This window comes from Carettochelys insculpta, chromosome 1 (assembly GCF_033958435.1).
Source record: "Carettochelys insculpta isolate YL-2023 chromosome 1, ASM3395843v1, whole genome shotgun sequence".
Lineage (NCBI taxonomy): Eukaryota > Metazoa > Chordata > Testudines > Carettochelyidae > Carettochelys > Carettochelys insculpta.
In genome coordinates this window covers 359,842,040-359,858,586 of record NC_134137.1, presented here as the reverse complement: position 1 = coordinate 359,858,586, position 16,547 = coordinate 359,842,040, and the positions used below count along the sequence as shown (strand labels likewise).

The window sequence follows — 16,547 nt, the reverse complement described above, 5'->3', positions numbered from 1 at the left end:
CAGCGATAGGCAACTTAGGCTAATGAGTGAACCACATTGCAGTGTCCCATCCCCCTAGAGTATTGGCATACATGCTCCCTCTCACAAACTTTAACCTTTTCTATCAGCTGAAGGGCAGTTGTAGGATTTCTAAGAAGTCCTGTATCTGATATGTAAATAGCAGTGTCCCTCCCCCACCCCTCCGGATCTGTACTGGGACCAGGACTGTTACGCAGATTCATGTTTATGTATTCAATGTATAAAATATTATAAACATGCCAGACAAACTTTCTTACTTCTCTTTTTGTTGTACAGGTTGAACTTCTCTGGTCCATCCCTGTCTCTTGTGTGGCAACATCCATAATCCGGCTTGATTTTAGTTAGTTGGATGACCACTTAGCATGGGTGTGGCCAAGTTTTCCATGATCCCATAAAGTTTGCTTACAGCCATCAGTCCTGGCTCTCAGTATTCTTTGCTGTTATTTAGCTGTAATTTACCCCTAAATGTCTTCTCAGAGCCCAATAAGAAGTGGAAGTGTTGGTAATGCTGCTAGACAATATTGACCTCCCATGGTCCGGCAAATTCTCTCATCTAGTCCCGATCAGGCCCTGAGGGCACTGGATTAGAGAGTTTCAACCTGTAATCAGTGTAAGAAGTATAAAATATACATGAATATTACTGGGAATTTTGGGAGAACCTGAAGCTGATGAAGAGCGTATAATATAAACAGTCTTTTTACTTAGTGTTCCTTTTAATTAAAATGTAAAGTAATATGTACCCAATTGATTGTTGCTCTTGTTTTTCCTGTTAGTGATTCACTTTGACGGCCTGCTCCGAGTAGCAAACCTGTTTATTGTGGGAAATGAGAAGTGCAACCAAGATCTCAAAGGAAAGATAACGGTGAATGAGTCAGAAATCTGCGCAGGGGCTGAGAGCACTGGCACCGGACCGTGTGAGGTATAAAAGTTTAGCGATAGAGTGTAATAAGCTACAGACACCTGCTCTGATTGTCTTTATTCCTAATATTTTTCTGGTGCTTGCCTAATTATTTTCTCCACAGATAGTTTGTAAGTGGAAAGGAGATCTGGATGCTATTTCCTTTCAAGGTACATTGCATCCCGAAATACCACCCGCATTCTAAACATAGTCTTAGACTGGGATTTGGTAGAACATAGAGGAAAAGATATGAGCAGAACTGTTTAAAACCCTCTTCTTGGCAGTGCTATACCATTTGGAACTGACAATCTGTTAACCAAAGTGATGTGTGGATGAGGTAACAGTGACTTGTATGAGTTCACATTTGGTTTAGATGCACAAAAGGAAATTCTGAGTGGTTCAATATAAATAAAACAATGGACTTTTCTGTATTCAAGGATAACACCAAGACCTGAGGGAGGTAGATCCTGTTTATGAGGAGGCACATTAAAATAAATCCTCTGTAGGATCATTTAGTTATAACAAGCCCTTTTCTTCCAAATTAAACATGTGGTTGTTTTTAAAAAAGTTCTTGTGAGTGCTAAGGTATAAATGATGCACCTGCATAGAAATTCTCAGGAAATCCATCTGTTCATTTTGTCCTGTAAGATGAAATGGAGTGAATTAATATTGAGATGGTTTCTCTCTTCCTATGTTTGTCTTGGAGCAGCTTCTTTGAGTATGGAGCATAAAACTTAGAGCTATAAGAAAGGGAGAAGTTTAATCAGAATGGTAGATGAAACCCCAAGCAGAAAATATTTCTCTAGCAGTGCTTTGCAATGCTATAATAGTACATGAATTGTCTGTGAATTAGCCTGCAAGCAGCAAGAGCGAAGCAAATCATCTGTTTTTGGCAAAGGTCAAACCCTGTTAATTCTCAAGTGATGTGGAGACGACAGAAAAATTGTTGTTTTTTATGTTTTAAGGCAGAATTTCCAGATCTGATACAAACATTTCTTAGTGCCCAATCCATTGGCCTTTGCTAGCTGGCATCAGTGAAAGAAGACTGCATGATGTTATAGGCCATTAGTTAATCAAAACTTAAAAAAAATTCAGTGCCAACAAAGGACTTGTCTACATTGTGCATTAGTGAGCACCAGAGGATGTAAATTCTTGTCACACTAGTGTGTTGGTGTGTTGCGTACTGAACTGTATAGATGTATAGCGGCACGCTAAGGCTGCAGGTACACTGCAGCCCTTTTGCAAAATCAGATAGTTCAAAATAGGTATTTCAAAATATCATATTTCAAAATAACTCAAACACACACAAAAGCTGTGTCTACACTTTCCTCTTCCTTTTGGAATGGGCATGGTAATGAGTGAGTGATTTGAAAGGGCCGCTTTTGAATCGCACACCACCCATGTAGACGGGAGCCTTTTGAAAGGACCCCCAGTCTTTGAAAGCCCCTTCCTCCTATCTGGTGTTAGGAAGAAGGGGCTTTTGAAGACTGGGGGGTCCTTTTGAAAGGCCCCTGTATAATGGGCGGTGTGCGATTTGAAAGTGGCAATTCTTCCTCGAGTGTCCCCGTGGGTGCTCCACGATAGGTGTCGGGCTCGCCCTGGCGCCGCAGGTTGGATCTTTTCAGCAGTTTCTGCCGGACCGCGCATGCGCTGGCACGTGCTGCTCCCTTGCGCGCTCCCGGCTGCGTGCGCGATCCGGTCCCCGCCAGTTCCTCTTTAACCGCCATCGGCTGCAGACGGAATCCGCTCAGGCTACGGCCAGAGTTAGCGTATTTAATGTTTTTAAAGTGTTTAGAGCTTCTTTTTCAGTCTTTAGCTTAAGTTAGCTTGTTATTGTTTTCAAAAAAAAAAAAGAAAAGAGAGTAAAAAGTAAAGTTTTACAGCCTTAGTAGCGAGCGGAGCAGCGGAGGCCCGGGGACGTAAGGCCATTAGGCCTCCTGCCGCGGCAGGCTGAGTCCGAGAGGGGAACAGGCACAGAGAAGGTGCTAAGTACCCTATTAACAACTCAAAGACTCACCACAATGTCCTCTTCAGGATTCAAAAAGTGTGAGTCATGCTGCAAAGAGATGCCGGCCTCTGATGGGCACAGAAATGCTCCTTCTGCGCAAAGCTCACAGCCAGAGCAAGGAAGGACAGAGAGATGCGGCTGAAAATGCTGCTCTTTGACAAGGCTCTCCAGCCAGATGCGCTGGAGCGGCCTCAGCAGGAGGGACCCGCAGGGGCCCATAAAAGGAAAGCTGCTTCCCTAACCCCATCAGCGCAAAAACGGAGGAAGCTTTCACAAACCCAATCCCTGCCGGCAGCCACAGCGAGTGGGACGGGTGGAGCGCATAGCCCCCAGCTGCAGTCACAGCTGAGCGGCGGTGGTGCGGAGACGCACGTGGCAGAGGCTGAGCCTCCGATAATCAAACAGCTGCCCCGCACTGTGGGCAGGGCGGCGGCCAGGCAAGCGCTGGAACCGGCGGCACCGCAGCTAGCGGCACTGCCCCCCGGGGAACTGGTGGTGCAGAGCTCGCAGGCACGCGACCTGCAGGCACCGGGGGAGACCACCCGCGCGGCACCGCAGCGGAGCGTGCCGAGCGCAGCACAGACAGCGGGGCCGAGATCCGCGACGCAGAAAGGGGCGGAGCCAGCCCCACAGGGGAGGGGACAGGCAGCACAGAAAACCCAGCACCGCAGCCCTTCTCCAGACAGGGCTGCAGGGCTACTCGCTCTAAGCCCTCCGCTTATGCTGCAAACTCCAACAAGGTGGCAGGGGTCACCTCCAGTATACTCTGAGCCCCCATCCCTATTCCTACAGCCAGCATCGCCATGGCTCGGACCACCATCGCCCTTCCTGGGCTTTGAACCCCTGGAGTACTGCCACAAATCAGTCTCTCCATTATCTCAATCACCCAGACAATCTCGCTTCCCCAGACGCAGGGGGTATGTGCCTCCAGAGTGGTCCAGGTCTCCATCTCTGGAACAGTGCCCGTGTTGCCATGGTCGCCCCTATCACGCGGGGCATAGACACCATAGGCATACTCCCAGGGACAGATCCCCCCAGACGTTTCAATATCCCCGAGGGCAATCGCGGATGGGGACGGAAACGCAGATATCTCAGGGGGAGTTGATTCTGGAACCCCGAGATTTTCCCTCACAAGTATCTAGCGAGAGGATGTATCACCATGAACAGGACCCAGAGGGGTCCAGAGAGGCTTACCCTAGCGGTTCCTCGCTATCTTCCCCTGACGAGGCCACAGCCCCAGGGGACGTCCATCCTCCGGACAATCTCAAACAGTTCCAAGAGCTGTTTAAAAGGGTGACCTTCACGCAAGGCATCCAAACAGCAGAGGTGCAGGAGAAACACCATAAGCTCCTTAAAAACCTGAGACCTCCGGCCTCTTCCAAAATAGCTATTCCGCTGATGAAGCAATCATGGAGTCCGCCACCACAATATGGCAGACCCCTGTGTCCACTCCACCTATAAACAAGAGAGCGGATAAGAAGTACTTCGTCCTGACGAAGGGCATGGAGTTCCTGTTCAGCCACCTGCAACCAAATTCTCTGGTGGTGGAATCGTCTCAACAGAGGTTGAAAACTTCTCAGTACAAGACAGGGGGAACGGACAAGATGCCAAGAAACTAGAGTTGTTCAGCAGAAAGGTCTACTCCTCCTCTACCCTACTGTTGAGAATGGCGAATTATGCAGCGCATCTAGTGAACCATAATTTCGACAGCTACCCCAGGCTGACTTCCCTCATGGACTTGCTTCCAGAGGACATGAAGCCGGTGCTCAAGGCCATCGTGCAGGAAGGCTACGCAGCCTCGAGGGCAGGAGTTCAGATCGCCCTAGTCGTAGCAGATACGGCAGCACGCTCAACAGCTACGGCAGTGGTCATGAGCAGGGAGTCCTGGCTCCAGACATCGGATATCCCAAGGGATCTGCAGGCGAAGATCGTTGATCTCCCCTTTGACACGCAGAAGCTGTTTGCAGTATCAACCACAGCGTCCCCAGTACCACAGGGGCTACAAGCAAAGGCGACATCAACAGCACCAACAGTACAGAACTCCCAGGCGATGATCTCAACAGAGCCGTGCGTCCTCGGGGCAGGGCCAAAGGCCACAAGTTTGATACACAGATCGAGGGCTGCACTATCGCTACCATTGTGCAATGTCATCCGAAGCTACTGTTCCACCATCGCCTCCGACCATTCTACGACCAGTGGCAAAAGATCACCACAGACAAATGGGTACTGGAGATCATAGCCACGGGTTACGCGATTCCCTTCCAGTCGCTCCCACCGCCACGACCTCCACCCAGACCCCACGTAAAGGATGCCTCCCACGAAGCGAGACTCAAGCAGGAGGTAGGCCATCTTATGCTTATAGGGGCAGTGGAAAGAGTGCCGGAGCAACTCCGAGGGAAAGGGTTCTACTCAAGATACTTTCTCACAGAGAAAAAGACAGGAGGCTGGAGGCCCAGCCTAGATCTTCGAGGCCTCAACCGGTACTTGCGCAAGCAACGCTTTCGGATGATCACAGTTGCCTCTATAATTACGGCACTGGACGATGGAGATTGGTTCGCAGCCCTCGACTTACAAGACGCGTATTTCCACATAACTATTCACCCGGCTCACAGGCGTTTTCTCCGGGTTATGGTAGGCAAAAAACATTTTCAGTACAAGGTTCTGCCGTTCGGCCTCTTCTCGGCCCCCAGAGTCTTCACCAAGACCTTGGCAGTGGTGTCAGCCTACCTGCACAGACAGGGGGTGTTTATATTCCCATATCTGAAAAAAAAAAAAAAAAGACTGCCTACTGAAAGGGGCCTCGAAGGAGGAGGTACTTCGCATGATATGCGTCACAGCAGACACATTCTCTTCGCTGGGCCTGGTCATCAATCTGGCAAAATCAAAGATAGACCCTGCACAGGACATAGAGTTCACAGGGGCACGTATAAATTCCATCACAGCAAGGGTTTATCTACCAGATGCCTGCTTTCGCGCCATTGGTTCCCTCATGCAAGTCATCACCTTCAGCCCTACGGTGCCGGTTCTGACGTGCTTACAGCTGCTGGGCCACATGGCAGCAGCAACGTTTGTGGTACAGAATGCCCGATTGCATAGGCGCAGCATGCAGCACTGGCTGGCGAGCATCTACAAACCAGCAGCACACACCATTCACAGGGTGGTGTCGCCCACGACAGAGGTGCGCAGATCCCTGCAATGGTGGGTGAACCCCAAGAACATGCTAACAGGGGTGCCCTTTCACCAACCACAAATATCTGTTTTTCTCACTACCGACGCCTCCCACATAGGGTGGGGAGCGCACATGGGCGAAAGGTGACGCAAGGACTGTGGTCCTCCACGGAACAGTCACTGCACATAAATATACTGGAGTTCAGAGCAGTGTTCAACGCCTGCAAACACTTTCGAGACCATATACAAGGCAAGTAGTCGGGATCAGTACAGACAATACCTCCACCATGTTTTATATAAATCGGCAAGGAGGAACTCGGTCCCGTGCCTTATGTGCGGAAGCAGTCCGATTGTGGAACTGGTGCATCGCCAACAATATAACCTTGAAAGCCTCGTATTTACCAGGCGCTCACAATGTGAAGGCAGACCAGCTGAGCAGGCGCTTCGCACTCACACACGAGTGGCAGATCCGTTCCGATCTGCTACGACCGATTTTTCACACATGGGGATTTCCCCAGATAGACCTGTTTGCCACTCAACACAACAAGAAGTGCCCACAATACTGCTCCAGGGGAGGACTGGGACGGGGTCCCTGGGGGACGCATTCGCGATCTCGTGGAGGGGCCCCCTGCTCTATGCCTTTACTCCCACAGTGCTTATCCACAAAGTCTTGCAGAAAGCCAGGAGAGAGAAAGCCCGAATGATCCTGATAGTCCCAACGTGGGATCGACAGCAATGGTTCCCCCTACTCCTGCGCATGTCGGACCGTCCACCGATGCCCCTCCCGGTGGCGCCGGATCTGCTCACGCAAGCCCAGGGATCCATAGTGCATCCACACCCCCGAGGCCTGCGACTGCAAGCATGATTAATCCATGGCTCAGCTCCCTAGAGAGCACGTGTACGGAGGGAGTGCAACAAGTCCTAGAAAGTTGCAGGAGGACTTCCACCAGGAAGCCCTATAAGCAAAAATGGACTCGATTCACTGCATGGTGTTCTACCAAGCAATTAGCCCCCCTTGCTGCACCTATACCTGTAATACTGGAGTATTTACTGGACCTCAAGAGAGGCGGACTCTTCCTATCCTTGTTGAAGGTCCACCTTGCCGCTATATCGGCTTTCAGACATGAAGAGGAAGGGTACATGGTGTTTGCCCATCCCATGGTTACCAGGTTCCTCAAAGGGCTGGTAAACCTATACCCCCCTCGGAAACCGCTTCCACCTTCGTAGAGCTTGGACCTGGTGCTTAATGCGCTAACGGGACCACCGTTTGAACCCTTAGCCACGGTTTCCCTCCGTCTCCTTACGATAAAGACGACCTTCCTTCTTGCAATCACGTCAGCTCGCAGGGTGAGCGAGCTGGCGGCAGTTATGGCAACGCCACCCTGCACAGTAATTTCCAAGGAGGCAGTAACCTTACGGCTGCATCCAGACTTTGTTCCCAAAGTTTCTTCCGAGTTTCACATCAACGAACCTATAGTTTTACCCTCGTTTATCCAAAGCCTCATAACTCCAACAAAGAGGCGCGCCTACACCTCCTGGACGTGAGGAGGGCGCTGGCTTTCTATATAGACAGGACTAAGTCCTTCCGGAAAACGGATAGACTCCTAGTCTCTCTCGCTCCCAAATCAAAACAAGAAGGTCTCTCTTCGCAGAGAATCTCGAAGCACATCGTATCCTGCATAAAAATGTGCTGCGAACTTAGAAAGACCCCTTTACTGGCCCCGCCTAGGGCTCACTCCACTAGGGCGGTGGCGGCATCAACAGCCTTTTTCAAGGGCATTACGCTAAAAGACATTTGCAGAGCGGCGACCTGGTCATCCTATGACACCTTCGCCAAGCATTATGCCCTTCACAGGGTATTCCAAGAGGATACCCGTTTCTCGACAGTGGTCCTCTCGGGGACAAGCTGCACATAAACCGATTACCCACCTCCTATCTTGGGTTACTGCTGGGTAGTCACCTATCATGGAGCACCCATGGGGACACTCAAGGAAGAAAGAGAAGTTACTCAGCGTAGTAACGATGGTTCTTCGAGATGTGTCCCCGTGGGTGCTCCACCACCCGCCCATCCTCCCCGCTTCGGATCTCTGTTTCATATTTTTCAGGAGCATCCGAGGCGGTTGGTCAAGGAACTGGCGGGGACCGGATTGCGCATGCGGCCGGGAGCGCGCAAGGGAGCGGCGCGCGCCGGCACAGGCGTGGTCCAGCAGAAACTGCTGAAAAGATCCGACCTGCGGCGCCGGGGTGAGCCCGACACTTATCGTGGAGCACCCACAGGGACACATCTCGAAGAACCATCGTTACTACGGTGAGTAACTTCTCTTTTTGAATTGCTGCAGCTGCCATTATGCTAATGAGAGACTGCATATTCATGGAGCACCACATTAGCATGTCCATTCTGAAAGGAAGAGGCTAGTGTAGAGGAAGCTAAAATGTGTTTTGAAATAGTACACAACTATTTCAAAATAGTGCTATTGGAGCCCATTATGGTTTATTTCAAAATAGCACTCCTTCATATCTCAATACCGCCTATTTAGAAATAGCAGTTTCAAAACAGGCATTATTCCTCTCACTTTGAGGTTTACCGGTTTTGGAATAATGCACCTGCTATTTCAAAATTATTTCAAAATAGCGTGTGTGTAGTCTAGATGACAACTCAGTTGTTTTGAAATAACTACAGTTATTTTGAAATAACTAGGCAGAGTAGCTGTAGCCTAAAAGTTCTCTAGCATGTGCTAACATAATACTGTTTGCAATGAGCCTATGTTAACATACACTGGTGGAAATATCACGCAGTTAAACTCCAAGATATGGCTGATAGACATGATCTTAAAACATTCTATGACAGGCTGAAGGCAGTCTTTGGGCCATGCATTGCTGGCTGTACAGCAGTGCACTCTGCTGATGGACTCAATTTGATCACAGATGGTGCTAAAATCCTTGACGGCTGGGCTGAATGTTTTCTCAAAGTATTGAACCAGACCTCAGCTTTTGGCAACAGTGTTCTTGAAGAGATTCCTGAGTGGGCTAATGATTTACAGCTGGTCATACGACCAACTCTTGATGAGGTACTAAAAGCTGTTAACCTGATGAAATCTGGAAAGGCACAAGAACATAAGAATTGCCCTACTGGGTCAGACCAAAGGTCCCTCTAGCTCAGTGTCCTGTCTGCCAACAGTGGCCAATACCAGGTGCCCCAGAGGGAGTGAACCAAACAGATAATGGTCTCTCTCCTTCCATCCATCTCCAGCTTCTGACAAACAGAGGCTAACGGCACCATTCCTTACCTATCCTCGGTAATAGCCATTAATGGACCTAACCTTCATGAATTTATCTTGCTCTTTTTTAAACCCTGTTATAGTTCTAGCCTTTACAGCTTTCTCTGGCAAGGAGTTCCACATTTTGACTGTGCTCTGTGTGAAGAAAAATTTCCTTTTATTTGTTTTAAACCTGCTGCCCATTAATTTCATTTGACGTCTCCTTATAATATGGGAACAAGTAAATAATTTTCCTCGTTCACTTTCTCCACGCCACTCATAATTTTATATACCTCTATCATATCCACATACCCCCTTCATCTCCCCTGTTCTAAAATGAAAAATCCTAATCTATTTAATCTCTCTTCATAGGGGACCCATTCCAAACCCCTAATCATTTTACCTGTCCTTTTCTTAACCTTTTCTAATGATAGTATATCTTTTTTGAGATGAGATAACCACATCTGTACACAGTATTCAAGATGTGGGCATACCATGGTTTTACATCAGGGAATAAGATATTCTCCGTTTTATTCTCTATCCTTTTTTAATGATTCCTAACATCCTGTTTGCTTTTTTGACTGCTGCTGCACCCTGCATGGAAGTTTTCAGAGTACTATCCACAATCACTCCAATATCTCTTTCCTGATTAGTTGTAGGTAAATTAGCCCCAACATATTGTATGTATAGTTGGGGTTATTTTTTCCATAGTGCATTACTTTATATTTATCCACATTAGATTTCATTTGCCATTTTGTTGACCAGTCACTTGGTTTTGTGAGATCCTTCTGAAGTTCTTCATAGTCTGCTTTGGTCTTAACTATCCTGAGCTGTTTGGTATCATCTGCAGACTTTGACATCTCACAGTTTACCCCTTTCTCCAGATCATTTCACGAATAAGTTGAATAGGATTGCTCCTAGGAATGACCTTTGGGGAACGCCACTAATGACCCCTCTCCATTTATCATTTATTACTACCCTCTGTTTCCTACCTTTTATCCAGTTCTCAATCCATGAAAGGATCTTCCCTCTTGTCCCATGACAACGTAATTTACATAACAGCCTTTGGTGAGGGACCTAGTGCAAAACTTTCTGGAAATCTAAGTACACCATATCTACTGGATCTCCCTTGTCCACATTTTTGTTGACCCCTTCAAAGAACTCTAATAGATTAATAAAACATGATTTCCCTTAACAGAAACCATATTGACTTTTGCCCAACAAATTATGTTCTTCTATGTGTCTGCCATTTTTATCCTTTGCGATGGTTTCAACTAGTTTTCCAGGTAGTGACATTAGACTTGCAATTGCTGGGATCGTCTCTAAAGCCCTTTTTAAATATTGGCTTTACATTAGCTATCTTCCAGTCACTGGGTACAGAAGCTGATTTAAAGGATAGGTTACAAACCACAATTAATAGTTCCACAATTTCACATGAGTTCTTTCAGAACTCTTGGGTGAATGCTATTGGTCTTGGTGACTTTAGTGTTAAGTTTGTCAGTTTGTTCCAAAACCTTATCTAATGACACCTCAATCTTGGACAGTTCCTCAGATTTGCCACCTACAAAGGACAGATCAGGTTTGGCAATATCCCTAGCACCCTCAGCCATGAAGACTGAAGCTAAGAATTCATTTAGTTTCTCCACACTGACTTGATCATATTTGAGTGGTCCTTTTTTGTCTCGATCATCTAGGGGGACCGCTGGTTGTTTAGCAGCCTTCTTGTTTCTGATGTATTTAAAAAACATTTTGTTATTGCTTTTTGAATTTTTTGCTAGCTGTTCTTCAAACTCCTATTGGACTTTACTTGTTACATTTTTACACATAAAATGGCAGTGTTTATGCTCCTTTCTATTTTCCTCACTAGGATTTGACTTCCAGTTTTTAAAAGATGCCTTTTTATCTCTCACTGCTTCTTTTACATGTTTTTAAGGCATGGTGGCTCTTTTTTGGGTCCCTATGTTTTTTTTTTTCATTTTGGGTTGTACATTTAAGTCGGGTCTCTATTATGGTGTCTTTGAAAAAAAGTTTGAAAAGTTTCCATGCAGCTTGCAGGGATTTTACTTAGTCACAGTACCTTTTAATTTCTGTTTAACTAACCTCCTCATTTTTGCATAGTTCCCCTTTCTGACATTAAATGCCACAGTATTGGGCTGCTGAGATGTTCTTCCCACCATGTCTGTGTCTACACTTGCATTCCTCTTCTGAAAGAGGAACACAAATGAGGGAAATCAAAAATGCAAATGAGGTGCAGATTTACATACCCAGTGTGTCATTTGCATATTGTTTCGAAAGAGCTTCTTTTGAAAGAAGAAAAGCTATGTAGACATGGCTCTTTCAAAAGTAAATCCCATCTTTGAAAGAACCCTTGTTCCCATGAAAAATGCAATCCAACAGCATTCCAACACTGTGGCATTTAATTTCAGAAAGGGGAACTATGCAAAAATGAGGTTAGTGAAACAGCAATTAAAAGGTACAGTGACTAAAGTAAAATCCCTGCAAACTGCATGGAAACTTTTCCCATAAAAAAATCGGAAGAAGGGTTCTTTTGAAGTTGGGGTTTACTTTCAAAAGAGCCACATGTGTGTTGCTTTTCTTCTTTCAAAGGAAGCTCTTTTGAAAGAAGAATATGCAAATGAAACACCAGATATGTAAATCTGCATCTCATTGGCATTTTCGATTTCCCTTATTCGCATGCCTCTTTTGGAAAAGGAGTGCAAGTGTAGACACAGCCCATAGGAATGTTAAATGTTATTATATTATGATCACTATTTCCAAGCGGTCCTGTTACAGTTACCTGTTGGACCAGATCCTTCACTCCACTCAGAACTAAAACAAGAATTGCCTCTCCCCTTGTTTGTTCCTGTACCAACTGCTCCAAGAAGCAGTCATTTAAGGTATTGAGAAATTTTATCTCCTCATTTCATCCTGAGGTGCCATAGACCTAGTCAATTAGGGGAGAATTGAAATCCTGTACTATTAATTGATTTTTTTTAAATTGTGAATGCCTCTCTAATCTCCCTAAGCATTTCATAGTCACTATCACTCTTCTGGTCAGGTAGTCTATAATATATCCCTACTGCTGGAGTCTTATTTGAGAATGGATTTCTATCCATAGAGATTCTATGGAACATTTTGATGAGTTTGAGATTTTTACTTCATTTGATTCTACATTTTCTTTCACATATAGTACTACTTCCCCCACCTGCATGATCTGTTCTGTCCTTTCAGTATAATTTGTACCCCAGTATGATTGTGTCCCATTGATTGTCCTCATTCCACCGGGTTTCTGTGATGTCTATTATATCAATATCCTCCTTTAATACTAGGCACTCTCGTTCATCTATCTTATTATTTAAACGTCTAGCATTTGTGTATAAGCACGTTACAAATTTGTCACTATTTATTCATCTGCCCTTTCCTGACGTGTTAGATTCTTTTTCATGTGATTGTTTCTTTTCCGATCCTGCCCATACTTTATCCTCTTCCATCCTCTCCTCCTGACTAAAACTGATAAAATATTTATCAATAGACTTTCCTCTAAGAGAAGTCTCTGTGTGATCCACGTGCTCTTCTGCACCAAGTGGCTTTTTTCCCATCTCTTAGTTTAAAAACTGCTCTATGACCTTTTTAATGGTCAGTGCCAACAGTCTGGTTCCAGTTTGGTTTAGATGGCGTCCATCCCTCTTGTATAGGTTCCCCCATCCCAGTAGTTTTCCCATTTCCTAATAAACCTGAGCCCCTCCTCCCTACACCATTATCTTTTCCATGTATAGAGACCCTGAATTTCTGCCTGCCTACATGGCCCTGTGCATGGAATTGGAAACTTTTCTGAAAATGCCACCCTAGAGTCACCTGGCAGTGATGCAAATCCATCAGAAGTTTATGAAGCTGCTGGTGGCCAGTTGCATTACCACCTCACCTACTGATTTAGTGACATTTGGGAGAAGGAGCTAGTCCCTTAGGACTTCAAAGATGCCTTGGTTATATACATATACAAGGGTAAAGGTGATCATGAGTGTTGTGTTGACCATCGGGGCATCTCTCTGCTTTCTATAGCTCGTAAGGTCCTGGCCTGCATCCTTAATACCCACCTTTTACTACACGTGTTCAAAAATGGCACAATTCCTGAATGCCAGTGCGGATTTTGTGCTGGTCAAGGCACTGCCGATATGACATTTGCAGCCAGACAGATACAAGAGAAATGTAGAGAGCAACATCAGGACCTCTGTGTGACCTTCATTGACTTGATCAAGGCATTTGACATGGTCAACAGAAATGGGCTCTGGAAAATATTTGGGTGAATTAGCTGTCCTGAAAAATTTATCAACATTGTCCCATCTTTTCATGATGCCATGCTTGCTCATATCCTAAACACTGGAGAGATAGCAGCACCTTTTGAAATATCAAATGGTACCAAGCAAAGATGTGTCCGTGCTCCTCTCCTACATGAGAACATAAGAACGGCCATACTGGGTCAGGCCAAAGGTCCATCTAGCCCAGTATCCTGTCTGTCGACAGTAGCCAATGCCAGGTGCCCCAGAGGAGGTGAACCGAAGACAATGATCAAGTGATTTGTCTCCTGCCATCCATCTCCCACCTTCGACAAAAGGCTAGTCACCATACCTGACCCCTTGCTAATAGCCATCTATGGACCTAACCTCCAAATATTTATTGAGCTCTTTTTTAAACTCTGTTAGAGTCCTGGCCTTCACAGCGTCCTCTGGTAAGGAGTTCCACAGGTTGACTGTGCGCTGTGTGAAGAAAAACTTTCCTTTATTAGTTTTGAACCTGCTACCCATTAATTTCATTTGGTGTCCTCTAGTTCTTATATTATGGGAACAAGTAAATAACTTTTCTGTATTCACTTTCTCCACACCATTCATGATTTTATATACCTCTATCATATCGCCCCTCAGTCTCCTCTTTTCTAGACTGAAAAAGCCCCAGTCTCTCTAGCCTCTCCTCATATGGGACCCGTTCCAAACCCTTAATCATTTTAGTTGCCCTTTCCTGAACCTTTTCTAACGCCAATATATCTTTTTTGAGGTGAGGAGACCACATCTGCATGCAGTACTCAAGATGTGGGCGTACCATAGTTTTATATAGGGGAAGTAAGATATTCTTCGTCTTATTTTCTATCCCTTTTTTAATTATTCCTAACATCCTATTTGCTTTACTGCCTGCCGCTGCACACTGCGTAGATGTTTTCAGAGAACTATCCACTATAATTCCAAGATCCCTTTCCTGATCTGTTGTAGCTCCTGTGCAACATCTACTTTTGAGTGATGCTATTAGTTACTTTTATGGTCTGCCCATTGGGTATACCTATTCAGTTCTGAACCGATGGCAGTATTTTCAGTCTCTGGAGACTTCAGGCTTGCACTCAAGTGGTTACTACAACTATCTGTACCCTTCTGTTTGCTGGTGAGTGTATATTTTTGGCTCATTCAGTGAGGGACTCACAGGAGCTCTTGGATCTCTTTGTTACTTCTGCTCACGCTTTGGACTCATGGTGAGCCTCAAAAAGACAGAAGTTGTGTCTCAGCCTGTTTGGAAAGAGCCCAGAACACCAGTGATCACTCTTGTTGGTATAGTCCTTAAGGCTGTTGACAAGTTCTGCTACCTCAGAAGTGTACTGTCCTCTAGTATAGACGTGGATCATGATGTATCTGCTCAATTAGCCAAAGCCAGTGCTGCCTTTGGAAAATAAACAAAATGCCTATGGAATGACCATGGTATTAAACTCCTTACCAAGGTAGCAGTTTATCAGGCATTAGTTCTGAGTATCTTGTTGTATGGCTCAGAGTCATGGGCAATATACTACTGACATATTTTGAAACTTGTTCAGTTCCATATGCACTATCTGAGGAAGATCTCCCACGTGAATTGGTGGGACAAAACTCCAAACACGGAGGTTCTTAAGCTGTGTCGTGTCATGAGTGGGGAAGCAATGCTTATGGCCAGACAGTTTTGCTGGACTGGTCACATTATGAGGATGGATGACACATGGAACAAAAGATGGCCTTCCTTGACCAACTTGCTCATGGAAAATGCCTTATCAGTGGTCAGTATGGCTACATCTACACGTGAAGCCAACATCGAAATAGCTTATTTTGATGTAGCAACATCGAAATAGGCTATTTCGATGAATAACGTCTACACGTCCTCCAGGGCTGGCAACGTCGATGTTCGACTTCGACGTTGCGCGGCACCACATCGAAATAGGTGCTGCGAGGGTACGTGTAGTACGTCTACACACCAAAGTAGCACACATCGAAATAAGGGTGCCAGGCACAGCTGCAGACAGGGTCACAGGGCGGACTCAACAGCAAGCCGCTCCCTTAAAGGGCCCCTCCCAGACACAGTTGCACTAAACAACACAAGATACACAGAGCCGACAACTGGTTGCAGACCCTGTGCATGCAGCATGGATCCCCAGCTACCGCAGCAGCAGCCAGAAGCCCTGGGCTAAGGGCTGCTGCCCACGGTGACCATAGAGCCCCGCAGGGGCTGGAGAGAGAGCATCTCTCAACCCCCCAGCTGATGGCCACCATGGAGGACCCGGCAATTTCGACGTTGCGGGACGCGGATCGTCTACACGGTCCCTACTTCGACGTTGAATGTCGAAGTAGGGTGGTATTCCGATCCCCTCATGAGGTTAGCGACTTCGACGTCTCGCCGCCTAACGTCGAAGTTAACTTCGAAATAGCGCCCAATGAGTGTAGCCACGACGGGCGCTATTTCGAAGTTAGTGCCGCTACTTCGAAGTAGCGTGCACGTGTAGACACAGCTTATAAGTGCTATAAAGACACATTAAAGGCCAATGTGAAGTCATGCGGCATATATCCCAATGATCTGGAAACTCTAGTTCAGGACAGATTGTCCTGTCCTTGTGACAAACTACTGTACAGGCTCTAAATTGCTTTGAGAGTCAGGGTATACAGGCACTACAGGAAAAGTGTAGGATCCAAAATGAATGTACAATGCTTGCAGTTGGTAGCTTTTTTTGTGACATCTGCCAATCAATGATTGGTTTAGTCACTTACCGGTGGCATCAGAGAGGATAAGATCCGTCAATAGACAGCTCAGTCCAAGAAGAAGAAAAAGAAGATGGGGACTTTTCTTACGTGCCATCAGCATCCCCTTGGGCCCATTAGTGCATGACATGCTAGTTCACACATTCAAAGTCAACATC

The 16,547-nt window shown here is 46.1% G+C and overlaps 1 protein-coding gene across 1 annotated transcript in view; it reads left to right on the top strand.

Annotated features, from left to right (window-relative positions):
- Positions 1 to 16,547, top strand: part of HGF (hepatocyte growth factor) — a 96,951-nt gene that overhangs the window by 75,177 nt on the left and 5,227 nt on the right. The window contains exon 17 of the mRNA XM_074984166.1: positions 792 to 937. Coding sequence (XP_074840267.1) covers positions 792 to 937 — 146 coding nt within the window. The remainder of the gene's footprint in view (positions 1 to 791; positions 938 to 16,547) is intronic.